The sequence below is a fragment of the Elgaria multicarinata genome, chromosome 8 (genome assembly GCF_023053635.1).
Source record: "Elgaria multicarinata webbii isolate HBS135686 ecotype San Diego chromosome 8, rElgMul1.1.pri, whole genome shotgun sequence".
NCBI classification, from domain to species: Eukaryota; Metazoa; Chordata; class Lepidosauria; order Squamata; family Anguidae; genus Elgaria; species Elgaria multicarinata.
This window is the reverse complement of record NC_086178.1, coordinates 82,542,820-82,567,811: the sequence shown is the minus strand read 5'-3', so window position 1 is coordinate 82,567,811 and position 24,992 is coordinate 82,542,820. Positions and strand designations below refer to the sequence as shown.

At 38.4% G+C, this 24,992-nt stretch overlaps 1 protein-coding gene across 3 annotated transcripts in view; it reads left to right on the top strand.

Annotated features, from left to right (window-relative positions):
• The window catches only part of IDE (insulin degrading enzyme), a 72,432-nt gene extending 48,640 nt beyond the window's left edge, over positions 1-23,792 (top strand). Inside the window, exons 15-26 of one of the 3 annotated variants that reach the window (XR_010025736.1) lie at positions 787-931; positions 3,774-3,884; positions 5,563-5,683; positions 8,325-8,416; positions 11,726-11,837; positions 12,574-12,741; positions 13,335-13,607; positions 14,097-14,158; positions 16,896-16,968; positions 17,352-17,419; positions 18,658-18,819; positions 18,880-23,792. Coding sequence is in view for 2 of the 3 variants with exons in the window: in XM_063132864.1 (XP_062988934.1) it covers positions 1,419-1,563; positions 3,774-3,884; positions 5,563-5,683; positions 8,325-8,416; positions 11,726-11,837; positions 12,574-12,741; positions 13,335-13,607; positions 14,097-14,158; positions 16,896-16,968; positions 17,352-17,419; positions 18,658-18,753 (1,321 nt within the window). In the remaining variant the exon portion in view is untranslated. Of the gene's footprint in view, positions 1-786; positions 932-1,418; positions 1,564-3,773; positions 3,885-5,562; positions 5,684-8,324; positions 8,417-11,725; positions 11,838-12,573; positions 12,742-13,334; positions 13,608-14,096; positions 14,159-16,895; positions 16,969-17,351; positions 17,420-18,657 lie in introns of all 3 variants that reach the window. The other 2 variants (XM_063132864.1, XM_063132863.1) reach the window with 2 other exon arrangements.
• The last annotated feature ends 1,200 nt before the right edge of the window (positions 23,793-24,992 follow it).

The window sequence follows — 24,992 nt, the reverse complement described above, 5'->3', positions numbered from 1 at the left end:
ATTACAGAGGAATACTTCAGTAAGAACTTTCTTGTGAACAATTAATACTGACAATTTTATATTTCTGTAACTTCTATATACCTACATCTGTAGGTATTACATCATGCTGTATATAAATTGATTCTAAACGTAATCTGCTTTGTCACCCTTGATATGCTGTTATTAAGCAGTATTGTTGAAACATGACTTGAGTCTTTGAGTTGTCTTTATCTTTATAAATCTGTGCAAGCTACTGTGCCTCCTGGGGAGATTGCAAAAATATATCAAGGTTTTGTTTACATGCTACAGATAAACATGAAACTTGGTTTGATTTTTTTTTTGCCTAATGCAAAAAATGGCAATGGTTTGGTAACAAAGCTCTGTGAAACCCATCAGTTGTGTTCAGTGAGGCTTCATCCTAATGGAAGACAAGCTAAATGTGGCACTGACTTACTTTGGACTAGCTTTTATAAACTCAAAATTCGCACCTTTTAAGAATTAGTTGTTCTATGTTTCATACTTGTCCTTAAGCATTATTTCCTATACCAAACTCAAAACGGGCTAAACCCCTTTTCTTAGGTAATGACATAAACAGCACAGTTAATATAGGTATATATGTCTATCTCTGTCTGGAGTTATTTAATCTATGCTTTCCCTTTACCTGTGTGTTTGTATACTGACATGATAAACTCATAATAGGAAGCATCAAAATTATTTTTAATTGTATCTTTGAGATCCAGTATGGAGGATTGAACAGATTTGAAACATAATTACATCAGGTATTTTACTCTCAACGTTTTCTTCCAGCCCATTTGCTTACGTGGATCCCTTACATTGTAACATGGCCTATTTGTACCTTGAGCTACTCAAAGACTCCCTCAACGAGTATGCATATGCAGCAGAACTAGCTGGCTTGAACTATGATCTCCAAAATACCATCTATGGGATGTATGTAAGTACCCAGATCAAGGAGAATCTTAAAAGCCTTCAATTTACTTCCACTGATCAAAGAGCAACAACAAAACTTGATTTTCTGGAAGCATTTTTTAAATGGCTTTTCCAGTTGAGGATCTAATCTTTTTAGTTCCTTTTTCAACCTTGATTTCTATCTATACGTTCTCATAATTTGAATTTTAAGTTCCATTTTTTCCTAAGTCTTCAACATTTCTATTCATATCCAGAAATGTTTCACTGCATTTTAAATCATTCATCAGTTGCAAGATTTTTTATTTAAAAAAAGAATACAGACCTAATTGGAATTGATTTACTGCTGCACGACTTTCCAACGAAGAAACAAATTCTTTACTGTACCTTCAATGTTTCATTCTCAAGAATATTGGTTATGAGGCTGCATATACATACTCTTCAGTCATGTTTCTTCATCCGTTACCATGTCGCTGCTTGAAGTATCAAAGCATCCTTTTTTTTCTTTTTGTTAGTCGCTACCTTTATGCTGACCCTCTCCATTGCAACATGACATACCTGTTAATCAGGTTATTGAAGGATGATTTAAAAGAGTATACATATGCAGCACGCCTCTCAGGTTTGGTCTATGCCATTGCATCAGGAATGAATGCAATACTTGTAAGTAAGATGGCGAAAAACAGGAAGAAATGAGATGGCTTGAGTGTTAAATGCCGCTTGAAAAAAACCCTTTGGCTTCTTCATATCTAAGCAAAGTAGCTACTGGTTCATGTTCCCTTGCATCTCTATCATAACTAGACAAAAATCCTCATGCAGCTTTATAACCATTTATTGAATGGTTTGGCTATGATTGGAAAGCGTTTGTGACTGCATAGTGTGCTTATACTACATTTCTAATTTGCATTTCTTACTCATTTGTAAAGTAATTTTGAAACAAATAGCCTACAAAACTCCGTGTTTATTTTAAAATAGCTGTCAACCACTTAGATTGTGATGTATACTAAAAAACAAAAACTACCTTACAACCACCAGAGTGACTAGTGGCATTAGAGACTAATACATTTTGGGGGCATGAGCTTTTGTAGGGTAGAGCCTACTTTGTTCGACATACACTAATAAATATTACTAATTGCATTGTTGCGATGAGACAGTTGCATGTCAGAACCAAGATGATTGTTATGAAATTGAGTCTACTCTTTCTTTGTTAAAGAAAATATTGAATGCTGATTTCTAATTATATGGCGACCTTCTCTAGACATGTTAAATATGAAATATCACAGTTGTGTTTTAGGGCGTGGTCCTATGAGATCTTTGAAGCTTAGGATCATCCAATATGGAGCAGGAGGAGAAGTGGATGTTCGCCTTCCCATCCTCCTGTCCTGCATTTTTTGCAGGATAGGCTGTTTTATCTGTTTAGCTGGGGCGCTTTGCAGGAGGAGGAAAGGAGGCTGGAGAGGCCTCAGGATAACTCATATCCTGGCCTCTCCAGTCTCCTCCCCTCCCTGCCCACCAGAATGTCCCATTCTCTGAGGTCGAGTTCTTGTGCTGATGGGGATGGGAAGGAGGTTGGGGCTATGATTCTCCCCTCTGAAGTCGGAGCACTGTTTCTGACCTCAGATCAGGGAATCCAAAATATCTTATGGCCCTAGATTCTGTCTAGGGGCCACAGGACTATTCCCTAAGCCTTTTAATAGGAAATATATTAATCATTAGATAAAATATGATGATTCTTAAAAAACTTAATGTAGGGTGACCTGGAGGTTTTTTGTGCTCAAATTGACTGAAAACACAATTTTCAATGAAATAGCATGCTAGGTTTTTTTGTTTATTATTTATATTCTGTCATTCTTCCATCATAGTATTCAAGGTGATGTAAATAGTGTTGTCAGGCAGCCTCCCTTCCAATCACCAACCCAGACCTATTTAGCCTGACAAGATTGCTGTAGTTGCTATTGGGAAGTATAGATATGTAAGAAATAAATTAAACAGTTGTCTTCAGACTACAACTGAGCATCTAGTCAACATGAGTAAAAGTCAATTCTAATTTCTTCAGTTATGTAGCAGGATGACTTTCGTTTTGTTTCTGTCAACAGTTAAATCTTTATTTTAGAAATCTATCCAATTCATTATAGATTCTGATTATGTTCTGTTAAATGTTATGTAAGCATTCTCTCTCCGAGTACAGTGAGTTAGAATAGCGTAAAGCAGGGTTAATGTAATATTAAAATGGTGTGCCTATCTATAAAAAGTTGTTTGGTGTGAGTGCATAATGTGTATGAGGATTGACCCAGTTATGCAATACGCTGAGCCTGTCATCTTGATGTCTTAAACATTTGTAATATTCTACTTTTCTAAAGAATAATAATATAAACCCTTCTGCTTTCGAAACTATGGAATAGAAATCTTCCTGATATATTTGCTCTAGATCTTTATGTCTTAATGTACTTCTATTCCTCATCTGGAAGAAGTATGTTCATTTGCTTCTTTTCTGTCTCTACCTCTATTCCCAGTTATCATGCTGCTTTTCCTATTTTAAATCCAGAGAACAGCTATGAGATTTGGTCATCTTCCTCTCTGTTACCTAATATTTGGAGAGCATTTCTTTCTTTGCTTTGCAGCATAGAACTTGTTTTCTACTGTAATTTCGCATCCATAATACTTGCCTTAGTAAACATTTACATTCTGAAGAAAAGTAAAGCATTAGAAATATCATGCATAGACTTCCACACAGCAGAAGAAAAACAGGGATTTTGTTGAAATGTGGGAGAATGTTTCCCAGTGTTAGGAAGTAGCTGTTCTAGATCTAGAATTATATTTTTAAAATGGAATTCTTTAAACACATAAACACCTTACATATTTTCTCTATATAGCTTTCTGTAAAAGGTTACAGTGACAAGCAGCATATCCTGTTGAAGAAGATTGTTGAGAAAATGGCTACCTTTGAGATAGATGAAAAGCGATTTGAAATTATCAAGGAGGCGGTAAGCCATCTGGGTCTTTACTTTGATCTTTATAAATCAGAATGGCAAGTATTCTACCCTGTTGAGATAGAAAAGATACATTCAGGATTCTATTGGAAAGTTGTGAACTCAAACTTTCAAATCCCTTATGAAAAAGGTGTGAAAAATATATACCTATAGGATGGTCAAGACTGTAAGTAGTAATGAATAGGACCAAATTTAGGCTGCAATCCTATACTCACCTAATAACAAGCTCCATTAAAACAGTGAGGCTTTTGTCTTAGTAGACATGTACAGGACTGAAATGTAAGAATGCAATCATATGCATATCTAGACATAAAGTTCTTACAACTCTTAGCATTCCCCAAACAACCACGCTGGCTGGAGAATGCTGGGAGTTGTAGGATGTTTTCTGTTTAAACATGAACAGGATAGGTGGATTAAGTTTTGAACGCTTGCCATTTTTCAAACATATTTGTAATTCAAAGTAGATTGTGGTCACTGATGTGTTAGAAATGGCTAAGAATAAAATTGTCTATATGAGAACCATTCTTAGAAGATTGGTTTACTTTTCCATACTTGTTTAAAAATATTAGTTTGAATCCAGACTTTGCCCCCACCAGTAGAAGGGAGAGAAGGGTTTTGTCATTTCCCCCTTCCCCTGCAGCTCCTTGAACCCTCTGAAAATGTGCTCAGGGGCGAGGAGGGAATGGGGTTGGAGACACTCCAGAGGGGGGCTGTAGGGTGGAATTAGGGGAAATTCCCCCCTTTTATAGGACTCTCAACTAGATCCCAAGCTTTCTGTAGTTGGAAAGAGTCCTTCCATTTGAAAAAAGCTAAGTTAGGATTCAACCCTATATATAAACATAGAGTTCATGAGGCCTTTTTCAGCTATGATTCTGATATTCTGAAATTCCATTTGGCGAGTGCAAATGTACTGTCCCGGTTTGCACATAACAAGACACCACCGTGAGTGAATTTTCCTTTGGCGCTTCTTGTCGTGGCAGCAGCCACCATTTTAAATATTTGAGCTGGCAGTGAGGAGTGTCTCTATAGTTTGCTGTTAAGTGTAAACCCAGTCAGGGTGAGTCATTGGGGAGGTTGATAAGCCACCCAGAACCCATGGGCTGTTTTAGGGTTCTGGGCAGGTTGTCAACAACCCCCCCTCTCCGCGTTCACATGTAATGGAAGCTACAGTACGCCCCACCATTGCTCTAATATTTAAGATGGCCACTCCAATGAGAAGCCCCAAGGGGACATTCACCCATGATGGCTTCTAGTTACATGTGAACCTGGTCACTGTTTCCCTATCACTTAACCATGGTTCAGAGATTCAGAATAGATGTAATACCACACATTCAATCCTCCTTTTGCTGACATCTTTCCTGGATCACAGTCAGATTCCCATTGCTTTATCTTTGCCAGCATTAACCAGCTGGTTAATATAACAGCTGTGTGTTATTTTAATTTATTCACCAGTGTTGAATGGTGAATACTAACCATAGTGCCCTTTTGATCAGAATTGCTAACCAGCTCCAAATCCTGGTTTCAAATCTTGGTTAAGAATGAGCCCGGATTCCCAACTTGAGGATCTTTCTGTGAATGTACTGTATATAGATAGATAGAAGTTGAAGTAATGCTGTTCATTGCAAAGTTTAATTTTTTAACTATTGTGTGATTCTTGTTTTAACCTTGATAGTACATGCGATCACTTAACAACTTCCGAGCTGAACAGCCACACCAGCATGCGATGTATTACCTTCGGCTATTAATGACCGAAGTTGCCTGGACCAAAGATGAATTGAAAGAAGCTTTAGACGGTAAAGGTTTTTGCCAAATATGTTGCATTTTCTAACTTGTTCTCAATTTGTAATTAGAATTGTGTTTCATTAGTCAAATGCTTTTTGTCCAAATTGAACCTAAAGAGCAGCATTTCATTTCATCTCCATCTTGAATCGAATCTCTTAGTGTTTCTGTTCTATGAAAGGTTTTGAGTTTTTCAGTAATTGTGATTTACTTGGAGATGGTTGGAAATCCTACCAGAGATTTTATGCTCCTTTCTCCTCTGATTTTAGCCTCCAGATTTAGAATTTAGGTAATCCTTAATGATGATCAAGGCCATTTGTTGTAGGAGAAAGATTAAAATAGCAAAGCTTTAAGCATCTGAAATACGTCATTGAGGAAGCTTAATGACAATAAGATTCCCAGTTAAAATGTAAAATGCTATTTGTAGAAGTAGTTTGTAACTATTCTCCCAGATTCACATGTGCAAAATCCAGGTTTGGGAAGAGAGCAGAGAGCTTAGGACAATGTCTCGCCCCTCTCCACCTACCTACTCTTTTGTCACTTGACTCACCTCCATTCCCCCCTCACCGCAGCTGGGGCATGCTCATCTTGTTTAGCTCAGTTCGAGAACATCAGGGAGGAAAAAGAACTAGGGAAGAAAGGAACAGTTTTTTTTTCTCCGCTACCCTTTCCTGCTGTTCATTTGGCTCACCCAGGGTTCATACTCTTGTAGCTCCACTGAGATCAGAAAGATGAACCATGCCAATACAAGCTCTGAGTAAGTCAAGTGACAGCAGTGGAGGATGAAGCTGAGGGGAAATCTGCTTCCAATCCCCATCTATGTCTGTCAGTCAGGTCCAGATGTGGGCCAACAGCCTTGATGGATCAGACCAAAGGTCTGCCTGATGCAGCACTCTGTTTGCAGGGGGGCCATACCGCCTCTGGTATTCAGAAGTATATTGTTTCGGGCTTTGGTGGATCCCTTAGATAATAGCTACTTATAAACTTGTTCTCCATGGATTTGTCTAATCCTTTTCTAAAGGCATCTAATCTTTTCCTGGCCAAGAGATCATCATTCCCACCCACCCTACACTCACCCACCCACCCACAAACCTCTCACCCTAAAGACAGCAACAGTATCTCTCTTCCTCAGGGTGATCTACATTGTTAGAATGTCTCCACTTCAGAATTTGAATCTGAAACTTTGATCTAACAGCAAGGACGAACGACTCCAGATATTTTAGCCTACAACTCCCATCAGCCCAAGCTAGTATGGCAAGGAATCATGGGAGTTGTAGACCAAAATATTTAGAAGGCCACAAGTTGCCCACCCCTGCCTTAACAGCATCAGTTGCCTCTTCGTTGTCTCACATAAGCCTTCCTTTGGTCCCTGACGGAAAATAATGAAAGTTATTTTCAAGTTACTTTTAGAAAAATGAGGAGTTGTGATATGTCTTGTGCTGACTTCCATGACTACACCAGCAGGAAACCACAGTTAATTCATGTACTTCATCAAATAAATACATATTTTAAATTCAGATTTTAAAAATACAGAATAAGTATGCGAAACTGTGTAACTTGGCCCCTGATTATTTTTTTATTTAAAATATTAGAGGATATAAAAAACTGGCAGCATGATCCAGAGCTTGCCTCCTCATGTAAATGGCAAAGGCACAGAGTCCACATGTGTAGAGGACAAGGAGCTGTGAATGAAAAGGTGTCTTAGAGGATGAATGCTGGATGGAAAAAGTATTTCCACCACAGAAAATGCCCTCTTCCTCTCTATCTCCACTCTACTTGCTGTCACTGATGACAGCTCCCACTCACATGGCTTTTGTCTGCTACTGATCCATATGCCTGATGGCAGGCAGACAGGAAGACCTTTTCTTCATTCTTTTCCACCATTTTCTCCACTTCCCACCCACCCCATCCCTGGCCATATGTTCAGCCTTGGGTGTCACACCATTCTCTCTGGATTATGCATCAGTTTTTTTGTTTTAGGTTGATCACCGCAGTTCCCTCAAGTTGTACTCAAATCTGTACTTATGTGTGACTGGTTGTACCACTGTACTAGGTATGCATTAGAATGCACATCCATTCAAAGCAAAGTAGTGCGGATACTCTTGGATGTAGATTTCAGTGCACATTTGGAGCCAAAGGTGGTAATCCTAATGCACCTATATTTTAAGAGTTTAATTTCAAACTGACCATCAACCTTTAAAACAGCCCTTCAGAAATAATTGCAGTCAAGATGATTGAAGTGTCTTACAAAAGAATGATAAACCTTTATGTTCTTTAAGTAATTAACAGCTTAAGCTTTATCTTTAGCCACCACCTGAATGACTGTTACTATTTTTGAGGGTGGTTGTGTGTTTAGCTTGATTGCAGTGCAGAGTAGACTTTTTTTCCTTTCCTTTCTCCCCCCCTATTGGAATCTGGGTCAAACGGCATATGAATTCTAAGCAAGGCAAACTGTGCAGTGAGCCCAGCAATTTAGACTTGGAAACTTTCCCAAACATGAATATTTGTGAAGAAAACACCCACTGCCTTTTGGTGATGATTATAAGTTCTATTTTATTTTTCTTGAAGAAATGCATTATATTTTAGAATGATGTAGGATTTTTCCCCCCTAAATGGAAATGTGATTGATTTTAAATGTCTAAATATCTGTTGTAGATGTCACTCTTCCCCGCCTCAAGGCCTTTATATCTCAGCTGTTGTCACGGTTACACATTGAAGCACTTCTCCATGGCAATATAACAAAACAGGTTGGTTTTGATATTTTTCAGCAGAAGCAGATTTGTATTGATAACTGTACTTAAAATCAAGGGTTTATTTAAGTTTCCCTATCTATTGGACTATATCAGAGGGGGTTGCTTTGTAAATCTTTCTAAGTTTACTGTTAATGAGTTTTTCTGAAGGCCCTTTTACATGTTTCTTTGTTCATTTGCTCTATTAATATCTGTATCTGCAAAAATGTGTAAAACATAATATGGGAAGCATTTATAGCATAAATAGGAAAATTATGTAACTCAAGTAAAATCAGCACAAAATAGGTATGTCAAGAAGTGGCCATGGGTATCTGTTTCCTGTTGCATGTGCTTATCGGGGAAATATAGGTACTTCTGTGTTGAATCTTATGCTTGCTTTTGTGCTCTAGAATTATTTGGCTATGTCGTAGTTCCCTTTTGCTTTGGATAATTCATCATGCAACCCCAACTTATTTGAAAGTAAGACGCATTGAATATAGTGAGACTTATGACTAACATGAAATTCTATGCATTGGATTGAACTGTGAGTCAGTTTGAACTGCTTGGGCTATCATCCGTTCTTAGTAAGACTGTAAAAATGCTAGATTCACACACTTGTTCTCAAATTAATGGTATATAATTTGAACAGAGAGCAGGAATTCAAAACTTTTAGAGTGAAGTCAATGTCAAAAGTTAGATGACAGTATATGGTCTGGAAATAATAGAGTTTGTGATTTACTTTTTCTTGTATAAGAAGATTTGCTGGTAATACGTATGCTACAGTTTTGTAAGAGATTTGAATATTAACTTGGCAAGGACATTTTACTACAGCAAGATAATGGTAATCTTGATAGTATTATAGAGCTAGTTTGCTTCCATATGAACTTATGAAGTGAGGTTAGCCCTATATATTTGCTCAAAGTATAACAGGTCTGTACTGAATATTTCTGTTGGAGGGAAGAAGCCAGATAAAAAAGGAAGAAACCAACAGCAATGCATGTAGAAAAACCTGCAGGTACTGAATCTATAGAAAACGTTTGAGCTACATTTCTGCAGAAATGATACACCTTTGTGTTAGGAAACAAACACGAACAAATGTGTTCAGCTGGTTTCTTCTGAGCATTCTGAAACAACCTAATATGCTTATAACTCCCCTGTAAAATGAATGCCATAGTAAGTGTAAATTAACTTGACTGAGGACAAAGGTAAAAGGCAGATTCTCAAAATTTGCCCAAGTAAGTTATTAAGGACAAGTTAAAAACTGCTTTAACTTCCCCCGAGTCAATATAGACAAAGTAATCATGAATCAGTTGGCAGGGATCTGAATCAATTGGCAGGGATCAGGTTAGAGATGTGTAATTAGCTCACCTGGTGCCTGAATTCGTCAGGCACATTTTTGTTTCAAGCAGGGCAAAAGATATTGCATAGATTGAAAAGCCACCCCAATTTGTGACCACCTGAATAGGCGCTACAACAAAGAGGAATGAGCAAGATAATACAGACCTAAAGCAGAATTATGGGGAAAAGGAAAGGGAGAAGGCATCCCATTACATGCAGTACCATAAGTCAATACCTTCATAAGTGTTGGAACACACAGCTTTAGTCACCTGGCTTAGTGAGGTGAGAGTCCTCACCTAAAGAGCCAGGATTGTGAATGGGATAAGCTAATACTGCTGCACAAATGGGAAAATATCTTTTTTGTAAAGGGTTTTTGTAAAACCCTTTGATAGGAGTTTTATTTTGTGGACTCAATCTCAAAGTCACTTTGAATTAAACCAACTTCAAATCAAACCTTACAATAATAAGTAACATCTACAAGACGCCTCAAGTAACCATAGCGAGAATCTTTTAAAAACAGAAAAGACCATCCCATTACATTTAAAATTAAATACTTCAATCAAAAAAAAAGCTAGCATAGATTACAGGCATATAAAACTCTCAAGGTTTTTGTGCAACTTCAAATGGTGATTACTAGGATGGATCAACCAATCTGCATTCAGGAAAATCTCATTTAAAATCTGTTTAAAAATGCAAATATAGAGAGCCAGAGCCTTCCCATTTGTACACTTATAACTTCACAAGAAGTAGTCCTATGTAGAAATGTCAGAAAGGGAGTATACCCACTGAAATCATTGGGACTTCAATTGGTCAGGAATAACTTGTCCCAATGATTTCAGTGGGCCTACTCTAAGCATGAGTAAGTCTGGATCCAACCCAATATTTCTGAACTCTAAAATAAGGTGAGGTTTGATTAGGTAAATGAGCCTCGTGTGGCGCAGAGCGGTAAAGCAGCAGTTTCTGCAGCTGAAACTCTCCCCACGGCCTGAGTTCGATCCCAGCGGAAGCTGGTTCTCAGACAGCCGGCTCGGGTCGACTCAGCCTTCCATCCTCCCGAGGTCAGTAAAATGAGTACCCAGTTAGCTGGGGGAAAGGGAATAACGGCCAGGGAAGGCAACAGCAAACCACCCCGCTATAAGGCCTGCCAAGAAAATGTAAGCGAAAAGCTGGTGTCCCTCCAAGAGTCAGCAATGACTCAGTGCTTGCACGAGAGGTTCCTTTCCGTTCCTTGATTAGATAATGCCAAGCAAGTGGCAAGCAAAACTTCCTCTCCCACTGAAATAAAATATCTAGGGTTTGTTAGCACTGCTGCAAGAACCAGTTCCTGTTCCATATATTAGCAAAAGCATTCCTATTCAAATGAACATAATTATCTGCATAATGAATTATTATCCTTCTAAGTGCCCTTAAACCACAGAGTTCCCAAAAGGCACTATAGGCAACTAGGGCCTACAATAGGCACATTCACAGTAACAGGATCAGAAGACCACGAAAACAAAGCACATTAGCAGAAATGTTTGGTTCTGCTAAGTTTCCTCAGACCTGTGTGCAGGGCACTGGGAGAAGTGAAAAATGTCAGGGTCTCTGCCCTATCATAAAGTCAGTCCAGGCAGAGGAGATTGACTTGGGAGTGACTGTGCATAGTTCTAGTAGAGGAAAAGGGGGAGAAACCAGAAGAGTATTTGGTCTCAAGTACTAAGAAGCAGATGGCAGAGATCAAGTATGCAATGTGTTTTGTTTTTAGATCCTCTAGGTTACTTTAAATATAATGCAGAAATACATGGGGATTCTGCCTAACAGTTTTGAGTGCTACAGACACATGTGTTATCTCATCTTCCTAGTCTTAATATTTGCAATTGATCTGTTACAATTAATTACCTTATTTTCATTCCTAATATTGCCATTTCCTGAATCACTGTTAACCGTCTATATCAAATGGGGAATTCTCAGAGGATGAATAAAATAGGCAATGAATTTATTCTCTTTCAGGCTGCACTTGGAATTATGCAGATGGTTGAAGACACCCTCATTGAGCATGCTCACACAAAGCCTCTGCTTCCTAGTCAGCTAGTAAGATACAGAGAAGTTCAGCTGCCTGACAGTAAGTTGTCCTTCTGGATGTAAGTTATAAAACAACCCATTGAAAGCTGAGATTCATGGTGCATGAAACTTGAAATAACTCAGGAAAAATATCCTTTCAATCTTCTCCATTTAGTTTTTTAAAAACTGACATGTTTTCAGTGTTGTAATGCAAATCTTTAAGAATCAATGCCAAAGTGATTTGCTTTCAAAAATAATCTAGGTCTGTGATGTGAATCTCTTTGAGTGGAAGCACTGGAGGAGAAGACCCTGCCTCGTTGAATACAACATGGAATAACTATGCAAATGAAAATATTTAACTTTCAATATTTGAAATATGTATCCAGAATTTATTCACAGTGCACAGTGTTATGCAGTACAGGACAGTAAAATTGATAGCATTTTAGCAGAGATGCAGGTTGGAGTAGTTGCTAATGTCCAGACTGGAACTGCTGTATATCAAGGCCTTTGTTGGCATTGTTTGAGGTATTTATGCACCTAATAAACTAAGATTGCTAGAAGCTGAAGGCCTTCAGTCATGGAATAAAGCAACCATGGCTAGAAATAAGACTTTAGTCCTAGTCAATGGGATTGTGCATGTACTCTAAAGGAGGTCTATTTAGTGCTCTACACTGCCTTGAGCAGAGAATATGTACCTTCTTCAGCTCAAATTCTGTCTGTCAGGAAAGGCTCCCTGCTTTAGCTGTCTTTCAAAATGTCCTTTTGTGCACCTTTTGTGTTTTTTTTTTTTTTTTTAGGAGGCTGGTTTGTCTATCAACAGAGGAATGAAGTTCATAACAATTGTGGCATAGAAATATATTATCAAACAGATATGCAAAGTACCTCAGAGAATATGTTTTTGGAGCTCTTTTGTCAAATTATCTCAGAGCCTTGCTTCAATACCCTACGCACTAAGGAACAGTTAGGTGAGCTTTTGCTTCTCTCTCTCTCTCTGTGTGTGTATGTGTGTGTAGACCAGTACATAACCAGACATTATTATGACAAGATGACTTCTCGTTTCTGTTTGTCACCAAGAATCCCACTCATAGCTGAACCGATGTTATTGTTAAAAGAAAGTGACCAATGAAGTGCAGTGTGTGTGTGTGTGTGTGTGTGTGTGTGTGTGTGTGTGATTAGCTCGCCCCTAAGCCTCACCCGCTGAAATGCCCTTTTTCGTGGCTTTATGCTAGATACTACCAGCAGGAACACAACCAGTAGTAGCTTTCTGCCCACAGCTCTCAGCAGGTGAAGGGAGGCCTCTGCAGTGTCAGAGCCCACTTTCCGCCAGCAGAACTCTTTACCATACCCTAACCCCTTCTACCAGGTAAACATCCTGAAGATAGGATTGCGCTATAAAACATGACGTTACTTATGTTTGTCATGATGTCTATTGACTTGATGTGAGATCATTAAGGGATGGATGATAGAACTTCAGATTCAAGGTCAGAATTCAAGGAAGGAAATGCAAATCTTCCTTTCTATTATTACAGTTGTTAATAGGCTGGTTTCTCCCCCCAAGGTTACATTGTGTTCAGTGGTCCACGACGGGCTAATGGTATCCAAGGACTGCGATTTATCATCCAATCAGAAAAGCCTCCACACTACTTGGAGAGCAGGGTCGAAGCTTTTTTAAAAACCATGGAGAAGTGTATAGAGGAGATGTCAGAAGAAGCCTTCCAGAAGCATATCCAGGCTTTAGCAATCCGTCGCCTTGACAAACCAAAGAAGCTGTCTGCTGAGTGCGCAAAATACTGGGGAGAAATAATTTCCCAGCAGTATAACTTTGACAGAGGTAAGAAAAGTTGAACCACCCTCCCCAACTTGAAAGGTAAAATTTCTGGATGAAAGCCTTAGAAAAGTAACAGTTCAGACCATCTGAAATAGTAATATTCCATTTTATGATGGTCTTACAAGATTAATTAGTGTCAAAGTCATAAGTCTGGAATGTTGCATGTAGCTATTTCTGAGAGATTTATAACCCATTATTTGATTATTGGTGCTGTTACATAGTAGTTTATATTTGTGAAAGAGAAGGTTGTGTGTTCCAGAAATCCCCGTGCTGCCTGATCCCTTACTTTCCCTCAGACTTGATGCAGACCTAATACTCCTGATCCATTAACTGTGGTCCAGCACTGAGAATGTTGCATGTGCACACACTCAGAGAAATACCCCCGATACTTCAGAATAGCAATATTTTCAGTGGCAAAGATGTGCTGAGATATTATAATTTTTAAAAGTATGAACTGCATAATTGTATTAATTTATAAACATTTTCATCCAGATAATATAGAAGTGGCATATCTCAAAACTCTCACTAAGGATGATATTATGCACTTTTATAAGGTAAGTTGATAATAATATTTCTATTAACTTACTGATATTTGGAGCTTTTTCTGTGAAATTTAGGGCAGTATATTTATACCAATACTATAACGCTTGCGATTATTTGAGTTCAGATAGACCAAATATAAAAGTGTCAGCTTCATGCTGTCCTAGCTGTCAGTATGTTAATCGAGTCTGTGAATACATTCTTGTGATCTGCCTTTTAATCCAGATCCTTTTGGCTGGGATAAAAATATTGCTTCCCAGTTATTTCACAAGTCACTCAACACAATTATATTTTCCAGGTGGCTCGTCAGAGTGGTTTACTTAAGCCAAAATACTAGTTAACTTCATTTGGTTCAAACATAATTCAAACACAGTAAAAAGAAGTACTTTGTTTTTTGCTCAAATAAGCAAAGGCTTTTTATGGAAGTTATCATATAATATATCCAGTATGTGTTAGAATAGTGGCACTATCTTCCAAATCAAGGGTAGGCAATTTGTGTCTCCAGATGTTTTGGCCTACAGCACACATCAGCCCTAGGCAAATCACACAGCAAATGGTGAGTGATGATAGGAGTTGTAGCCCAAAACATCTGTAAGGCCATAAGTTGCCCACAGAAGTACTTTTCAGAAGTGGGGTGGGGGGAGAAGAACTTATCATAATGTGATTGTTAGGACTGAAATAAACCTTGCTTTCAAAACTAGTCTTCCAGTCCACTGAGCTGAACTTGAATGTTTGAAATCAGAAAATTGCAGTTCAGTTTCTATACTAACATTGGACCTAACCCTAGAGTCTGCCAGAGGTGTTTTCAAGTTCTGTCAGTATTTTCTGCTGAGACATGCCAGGGCAGATGGCAACACTGAACTTCCTGAACTGAATAAAGTATTGCTTTTACATTGCACATAACTGTGAACATTGACAAATATCAATGTTGCCATGTCCCAGTCAGCTAGCTGGCCTGTCTTGTTTGGAGGTGGAAACAGACATTCTTTCCCAACCTGAGTTGCTTGCAAAATTAAGATCGTAATCTGTGGAAGGTACCATGTTCTCTAACTAGAAGACAGGATCCAAAGGAACTGGTTTATTTATTATTTATTTATTTATTACACTTATATACTGCCCCCACAGCTAGAGCTCTCTGGGCGATTTACAGAAATTCTAAAATTGAGATAAAAACGAATATACAAAATTTAAAATTCTAAAACGCAGAACATACATACATAAAGCATTAAAAACCGTTAAAAATAAACATGTGGGTGATTAAGATGTGCTGCCATATGCCTGGGCAAAGAGGAAACTCTTAAAGCAGGCTTCTTCAATAAATCGTTAGGAGCTGATTGGTGTTTAGCTATTCAACAAAAAGATCACCACTCAGTGATGCACCAATTCATCCTGTATATGCAGAACGTGCATTTTTTAAAGAAGAACCTGACAAGATAATTTTGTGTTGTAGCAGGGGATCAGTAGGTGACCAGGAGATTATTTCGCTGTGCATGTTTGTTTCTTCCTGGAGTTTGCAAATGTTTCCACAGCACCTAAACTGTGGAAAATAGGACTGTAGTCACACAAGTGTGTTTTCATAATACAATTCACTTTTGTTTTATGTTTTATTGAGAATCAAGCATTTATTGTCTTCCTTTTTTAGGTAACCTTTAGCCAATTGTGTTAGTTGACCAATTGTTTAAATGTGGATTATTAGAAGGGTGGATTGCCTTTCTGCCATCTCAACAAGTAAATAGAAAAAATACCTCTCAAAATAACTAACAGGAGCTTGCAATTAACTTTTCTTTTCCCTTTGGAATGGAGGCACTTTTGCAGGAACTGTTTTAATTTCTTTAAATTATGAATTCTCATTACATTCAAGGCAGTACTAATAGAACTTGACTAATAGAATCCATTACATCATGGATTTCAGTAGACATGTTGTTACAACAGATTAAGAAAGTGATAATTATTGATATAAATGTGTTGAACTTAAATTATTTGATTACAGTTGCAGACGACTCTAATTTACTCCATTCTAGCTAATTCAGTTAATGAAGCTTCTAATGAAATGCAAGCAACTAACTAGATTGACTTTAAATTACTTTTTCTTGCCATACATTTTAATATTGAACTTAAGCATTGCTGGTGTTCTTATATTAACCATTTGTAAAAAAAAAAAAAAAGGGGGGGGGTCCTCTCTAGTAAATATACTAGTTTCATCATATTGCATACTTTTAATCTTCTGAATGGTGATTTCATTTATTTTCAAGTCTTTAGAAGGGGCTTTGGTACAACCCACAGTTTTTTCTGCTAGGCCACAAGTGTTATGTAGCAGCTGCAATACAGTAAGAGCAGCATTGACAAGCCACCACTACTAAGGAACAGGGAGGGGTCTAAGCAGGTCATGGAACAGGAGTTTATATATATATATATCAGAGAAGCAATTCATTTTGCAAAAGAGTAATTTAAGGGCGCAATCCTGTGCATGTTTAGAGAGAAAAAGCCCTTCAACTCCCAGCATTCCCCAGCTATGCCGTGCTGTGCTGTGCTGTGCTATGCTATGCTAGCTGGGGAATGTTGGGAGATGTAGGACTTCTTTCCTGTCTAAACATACATAGGATTGCGCCTTAACTCAATATTGTTCGGTGGGTGGTATGAACTGCTTGGATAAGGCACCTTTCTTCAGCGTTGGCCAATATTTTTGTGCTGTGATATTGCAGTTCAAAATGCATTTGTCTCTGTCGGACTGATGTGATCTTTTTTCCATAGGAGATATTGGCAGTAGATGCCCAAAGAAGGCACAAAGTATCAGTCCATGTACTAGCAAGGGAAATGGATTCCTGTAAGTACTGAGTGCATTTATTTTCTTTCAAATAACTTTCTTTCAAGTCAGGACAGTAAGGCAGCTGTCCTGCAAAACTAAGTTCTTGGAAGGATTTTATGACCTCTAGTGGATGGGTGGGAGTATGTTCAGCTTTATGATTCCTAGCGAATAGCTCATGTGAGAGAAGTTCTGGCATTTACAGATTTCCAGGCAATGCAAAGAGGAGCTCTGTTCTTTGCCTTGAATAGTCTGTTTAGAATGTGTGGATATAATGAGATGTTTTAGAGGAGAATCAGATATCTTTTAAAATTATTATTATCTCTCTCTACTCATTTGTGGTGGTATATTATTATTATTATTATTATTATTATTATTATTATTATTATTATTATTTCCAATAGGCCCTGTTGTGGGAGAATTTCCAAGCCAAAATGATGTAAATCTGGCACCAGCACCAGCACTGCCACAGGTAAAAAGAAGCCCTTTCCATAACCATTTTTTAAGGAATTAACTGTGCCCAAGATAGCGTAAAACATGGTTTTGACACAATAAGGCTTGTCTGCTCAGACATAACCTTCACTGTGTTCAAATGGAACTTACTGCCAAGGACATGTGTAAAGGATTGCAACCTAGGGGTCATAGCTTCCTCTGAAAAGCAAGATTGAAATTGAAGACGGAACTGCATGATTGATAATTCATCAACATTCCTTAGTTGGCCTTTTTACTTTATATTCAAACCCTTGAAAGGAAAAGGGCTGTTTCAGGTGTCAGTAAATTGCTTGTACAGAGTGGTACTCCTGGGTGACCATTTCCACATGGAGGAAGTATAGACTAGCCCCATATCTGTACCTGGGTGCTGCTCCTAATGGTAACTTACATGACCTCAGTGGCACATGTTTCAGCCAGCAGGGTCATGCAAGTCATCACCAGGAGACACCTTGTTCCTGGGACCTCTCCAGCTGCTATACTTGAGCCACTTTTTACCAATATCTGAACCAGTCTTTAGATACTGATAGATGGTAGTATATATTTTTCCAAATCCTTCAACAATATCATCCATGTTATTCCCAATCGATTACTGCTTGTCTGTTGACCCACCCACATACTAGTGGCTGGTTTCTCTCTGGAAAATGCTGGGCTGACATCCTGCCTTGGAAGTTCTGCTCCCTTCTAGATATGTGAGGCCTTGGCAGCAGTTATCTACTTGTGAGGGAAATCTGCATATATTTAAAAGCATCCTTATTTCACATGTTCCAGGTCTAATTTGTGGCATGAAAAACAAGTTCTAGGGATGAATCCTGGCTTAAATAAAGCTAGGTCCCAGGACTTAGTAGTACCTCCCAATGTACTAAATCATTTGGGAATGATTTAGTGCAATGTCCACCTGATTTGGATTAACAGGTGTTCTTTCTTTTCCCCTGGGATAATACATTGCTTTTCTAAGATGGATTGTTGTCATAATCTGTTGGATTTTTAGATTAAGTGCAAGAAATCACCTTAAGGTCTGTCTTCATCTATGTTAGAAATCTCAACATTAACCTTTAAAAGAAAGTCTTGCGTAACAAGGTTTGGATCAGAGTCCTATTTTTGGTATCCATTTTGTAACACACATTTAGGATTCTGTCATCCTTCTGTTGACATAATTAAAAATGAATTTGCCATGTGCTCAGTTCTCACAATCTCTCTTTCTAAAATGTTTACTTGCAGCCAGATGTGATTCAAAATATGACGGAATTCAAGCGCAGTCTACCACTCTTTCCTCTGGTGAAACCTCATATCAATTTCATGGCTGCAAAACTGTGAAGAGACTTGCTGGGTGAAGAACTGGAAGTGGATCAGTCTTGCGTGACTTCAGTGGGTTTTCATAATGAACAAACATCTTAAACATTGTTAGGACAAGCAATCCTGTCCATTATGAGGGTCCCTGATTCCTTCTAGGTTCATTCAGCATTAATGGTGTGATAGGGATACAGCAAATTAGGCAAATAGGCTGTAGTCATGTGTCATGTTTATTGTGGAGCCACTCTTGGAAACCAAAATCAAGTGGTATATTCAAAGGTCTGTGTTGGTATGATATATTTTACAATAGTGTGGCCCTTTAAAGGTTTTGTTTGCATATGAAGAAGCTTTCAAAACTAACTGGTGTTACTTTAAAGGCCCTTGTTCTTCTTATGGAAGGTCCTTAAGCTTAAACATTTTGGGAGCTTAATTTATTGGATATGGAGGAAAATATGATTAAAAGGCTCATACTAATATTTTTAAAGAGAGAGGATGGAATGATACCAGTAAAAAACCTGGTCGTCGTATTCAACCAACTATTTAGGTTCTATATAAAATCAGTGGAAATAAGAACAAGAAATGTTAACAAATGTCTTCGACAGAAGAAGAGTTGCTAGGTATCTTGAGATAGTTTTAATCTTTATACACGTTTGAGGACATTTTATATTCAGACTAGTAAAATGCTGGAAACACTTGGGTAGCTATCTTTTTCTTACCAAGCGTGTTACCTTCTGTTTATAACCCTAGCATTTTCTCAGGGTTACTCTGACAATGTTTTCTTTCTTTTGCATAAATAAAACTATTTTGACATTTTTTTTCTTCCAGTTGTTCATGTACTGTTTTAGATATCCCGTCAGGCTTGCCTTGTTTTGTTTAGTGTATGTCTTGTCAAAAGGATTTCATTGACTTTTAATAGGTTTTTAAACTGTGGGCATGGGACATACCCCCATGTAAGTACGATTGAGGTCTTAGTCAGTGTTGCAAACACACAGCTCAACATGTGTCTGGATCCCACAAATGCACTGTAAACATCTAGGATTGGGTGATGGAGCTCATCAGAATCTCAGTTGCTATGGTGGTTCCACAAAGCATGTGACACAACAATACCTTAATCTACACCGACTCCTGTTTTTAAAATGTTTAATGCAAGCTTTCAGCCTACACAGAAATCTCTCCCTGGAATAGATGTTTGAAATAGAAAGAACATTATACACTTACAATATTAGGCTAGCATTTACTTAATCCATGCAAGCAGCTAATGCAGGTTCAGTTTGATGCAATGCCAAATTGAACTTAACCAAGGCAGAATTCCATGAGCTCAAAATAGTCTTCCCCAACCTGATGCCTTCAGATGTTTTAAAAAACTCGTATCCTCCTTCACCTCTGGCTATGCTGGCTGGATCTGATGGGAGTTGAAGTCCAAAACATATGGAGAGCACCAGGTTGGTGAAGGCTGTCTTAAAAGTGTACATCAAATACTTTTAATTACAGCCTAAATGGTGATCATGTGTCACTTTTATTAGGCATTTCAGGCATCTGAAATGCAGTAATAGCACAATATGATACATGGTTAAGGATACAATACAACAACCTTATACCAACTGATATTTAGGAATACAGCACAAATCAGAGATATTTGTAGTCATGGGAATGCATATAAACATGGGAATGATAATTAAATAGATTTAATATTTGGTCTTCAGCCTACTAATTTTTAGTTGGGGTTATGCCACTAAAAGCACAAAGAGAGACGGACAAACACATCAGGTGCTGAAAACTTGTTTAATCCCAACTTTGAAGTAAAAAGTCAATTGTAGTTATCTAAGTAGTTGGATCCAGGATCTGCCTATCATGAAAGGAAGGGCTCTGTTCACAGAAGGCACTTCCACCCAATTTTCGGGAATCCACCCTGCACCACAGTTCACACCATTCATCAGGGTCCCCCGACTCTGTACAACATTTACAGGAAGGCTGGAGGGGATGCTATGGCGAGAAGGGTTCAAGGAAGTTGGCTTCCACCAATCTAGTTTCAGACACCTAAATCTGAATTCAACCCATGGTGTTTTTAAGTTCATTATATGAAGTCAAATGACTAAACTTCTACAATGCGAGCACCTGACACTGCACACAATTTGTTAGGAAGTTTCACAACGATCCCAATGGATTTCTAGTCTTAGCTAGTTTTCCAATAGAAAATGTGCTTCTTACTTCACAAATCTGACCTGCGCAGAACTCATCATATTAAGAGCATTGCTTAAAGGCATTGCAGGGTCAGGAATCTGGGTATCTCAGGCATCCCTCCCACAGTGGTGTTATTTTTTATTTTGACTAATCCCAAAGGGCACTGATTGCCTTGCTGATTGGCAGAATAAAATCGTATGTTGCATCTTCCTGCAGACATAGTAAATAGCAGAGCTGTTGTTTACGTCGCAGTTGAAGATAAAATTTAATCATAGGTCATAGAATTAGTTTGTCTTACTTTATAAGTATGCAATGTTGAAAACCCCTCCCACTTCCTTTGGCAAGAGCAGTGAACCTCTCAGGGTGTGTTCGTGTTACCAGAGGTCCCGCCCTTCATGCATCCGGTATAGCTGGTTACATGGTAAAGAGGTTACCTGATTGTTATCTCACACAAAAAGGTATCTTTTTCGACATGTATTAAGGATTGCAGTTCTTCCTCTTACCTCATAACACTCTGAAAACAGATTTGACAGCATGATGAGCAATTGGATGACCTCTTCACCATGTAATAGGTGGCATTCTGTGTTGAACTTGCCACACACTCAGTGGATATGTATTTTGAACTTGTACATTGTCTTATCGATATGCCTTGATACTTAAATATACATGTAGTGTTGTTTACAGGATGCAAGTTAAAACAGGGACATCTGTTAATCACGCAGGTATTGTTCATGAGTGGAATCAAAGGGTTGGTGTTGAGGATAAACTATGTTGAAGGGCTGCACAGGAGCAAAGCTTATAAGATTACACATTAAAATTACACATTAAACCATACAAATATGTCTCTCTTTAGGGCAGAGCTGGGCAATTTGTGGACCTCCAGATGTTTTGACCAACACTTCTGGCATAGCCGTAATGAGAGATGTCAGGAGTTGTAAGCCAAAACATCTGGAGGGCCACAAGTTGCCCTCCACTCTTGTTTTAGGGGAAACACTGGTACAGACCTGCACAAGATCCCTGGGTTGGTGGTTTGTGCGAGTCACACCTTAAGGCAGCATTCCCCAACCTAACACTCTCCAGATGTGTGGATGCTGGCTGGAGTATGATGGGAGTTGTAAGCCAACTCATCTGGAGTGTGCCTGGTCAGGCAAGGCTGTCTTTAAGTGTTAGCATATCTATAGTGATTCCCATTTTGTGTCAAATCTCTGTGCTGCTGATGTTTTTTTGCTGGGAGAAAATTGTTTGGGATTCCTATGCTTGATTTCCTGTGATAGAATTTTGGGCATGAATAACATCAGCTGTGTCCCAAGAATGACAGAATTATGCAGTTGTCTTAATCCTTCTTCTCCTGCTTTTTCCTCAGTAGTAGGGAAACACTTTGCCTGAAATGTTGGAAGAGCAGAGAAAACATGCCGAAAATTGTTCTACTTTACAGTCTGTTCCCAGCTATCAGCAAAAAAAAAAAATATATATTACTTGCATTTCTTCATTCATCTATGAAGTCTTCTCATGGTTATCTTTACTACATTTCCCCACAAATGTTTTAACAGCTTTTAGATTTTAGTTCACCCAAACTCCATTTCCGTATGTTTTGCCTTTCCACTCCCTCTGATTAAAATTATTTGTATAATATTTTTTAAAAAGAGAATTGGAATGCACAATACAAAATTATCTATTTTGAGACTTGGTATTTTAACATAGATAGTGGTCAAGAACTATTGATGGCTCTTGGCATAGGAAATCAATTTATGAAATAGAGGATAATTCCTAATGTATCAAAATATTTAAAAAATATTAAACGTCTATTATAACTTACAGAAATTGCTCCTTTTACAGTAGAGCACATATTTATATTGCAAACATGAAACCACTTCGCAGGTAACTGGTTTTATGCAAGTCAGTTATTGGCATTCCTAAGTGATTTCTTGATTGCTGAGTTGAATGTTTGCCACCCTAACACTTTAAAATGGTGCTGGGTTTAGGATATGTACAAACATCCTTTTTTGTGACATGACCTTGGCATAGCATGCACCAAGTCTTCAGAATTGGTCAGGGTCTGGACTGGTGAACCTGGAACCTTTGGCTGGGCTCCAGAGAGGCCCATTGACACATGCAAAGGACTTAGGGGTGGTCTGCTTATCTCCCCTTCCAGCAGCAGCCCTTTGTGCCTAATTTAAGGCCACACCCAAAGGTCCCCATCAACCATCAAGAGAGGCCTTTGGGGGAAGGAGCTGAGGAGCTGTCCTGCACTGGGGATGCTGAAAAGCCCCTTTGTGCATGCAGTAGACCTGTGACCCCTTGGATCCTGGCCTAAATTTATTTATTGGGTTTATATTCTACACTTTTAGGAACGGATAATGCAGTTAGCAAATATATCATTGAAACATCAATAGTGCAATAAGCCTTATTTAAAATATCATGAAATTAGCATGTCCACATGATATGAACACAATGTGTCCACTTCCAATATTAAGGCTGAAGTCCTTTGCCTTCTTACCTGGTAAGTACTATTGAACTCAGTGTGACTTACTACTGAGTAAGTATGCATAGGACTGTACTGTGATTTTTTTAAAGTGTTCTCCAGCATTTTATAGTTTGAGTTTGTAGAACAATGCAGTTTGACAACTCAGGCGTATCAGTGGATTCTCTCCAGTAGATCCAAAGCTGCAGTGTCGACAAGCAATAACAGACTACCTAGACTACACTGTAATTCAGTTTTAGCGTTCGTTAACAAAAATTTATGTAACAAACCATAAATTATAACTAGATTACTGTAATTTTTGCAAGTGCTATTTTGAGCAGTTGATGTGGAATTGGGTGCATGTTGACACAGTATGGCGGAGTGCTTGTCATACTCTTGACAATAAACAATCTGAATATAACCTCTGGACTTCTTATTATTATTATTTATTTATTTATATAGCACCATCAATGTACATGGTGCTGTACAGAGTAAAACAGTAAATAGCAAGACTCTGCCGCATAGGCTTACAATCTAATAAAATCATAGTAAAACAATAAGGAGGGGAAGAGAATGCAAACAGGCACAGGGTAGGGTAAGCAGGCACAGGGTAGGGTAAAACTAACAGTATAGAGTCTGCACAACATCAAGTTTTAAAAGCTTTAGGAAAAAGAAAAGTTTTTAGTTGAGCTTTAAAAGCTGCGATTGAACTTGTAGTTCTCAAATGTTCTGGAAGAGCATTCCAGGCGTAAGGGGCAGCAAAAGAAAATAGACGGAGCCGAACAAGGGAAGTAGAGGCCCTTGGGCAGGCGAGAAACATGGCATCAGAGGAGCGAAGAGCACGAGCGGGGCAATAGTGTGAGATGAGAGAGGAGAGATAGGAAGGAGCTAGACCTTGAAAAGCTTTGAAGGTTAACAGAAGTTTATATTGGATTCTGAAGTGAATTGGAAGCCAGTGAAGAGATTTCAGAAGCGGGGTAACATGGTCAGAGCGGCGAGCCAAGAAGATGATCTTTGCGGCAGAGTGGTGAACAGAAACCAACGGACTGATGTGAGAAGAAGGAAGGCCAGAGAGAAGAAGGTTGCAGTAGTCCAACCGTGAAATAACCAGTGCATGAACAAGCGTCTTGGCGGAAGAGACAGACAAAAATGTCTGTCTCTTAAATTGTTTTGTATTTAACTTGTCATTTACTGATAATAATGCACTTGTCAGCCAGCAGCTGGTGTAGCTGGGCTCAGGCTATCCCTTTAGGAATATAAATGATAGTTTTTAATGATGAAGTTAACAAACTTAACTTCTTGGTTTTCTAAATAACCTCGGGAAGGAGTTAACAGCTGCCTTATTTTAGGTATTTTTTAAAGCTTTATCCTTGAAACATTGCTTAAGATGCAGTACTTTTGTTTCACTTAGAAATGGTCTGCTTCGATTTGCTGCTCCAGTCCTAATTTATACCAAGGATGTCTCTGTTTTCTTTAAATCTTTAAATCATATTTTTGTTTTTATAAACCTTTAGGTACCAAACCTTTTACAACCTTTTGGCAGCAATCACCGCCACCACCACCCCAACTTAAACTCAACCCTACTGGTATGAGCTCCAACTTATGTGGAAGCTAGAGGGAA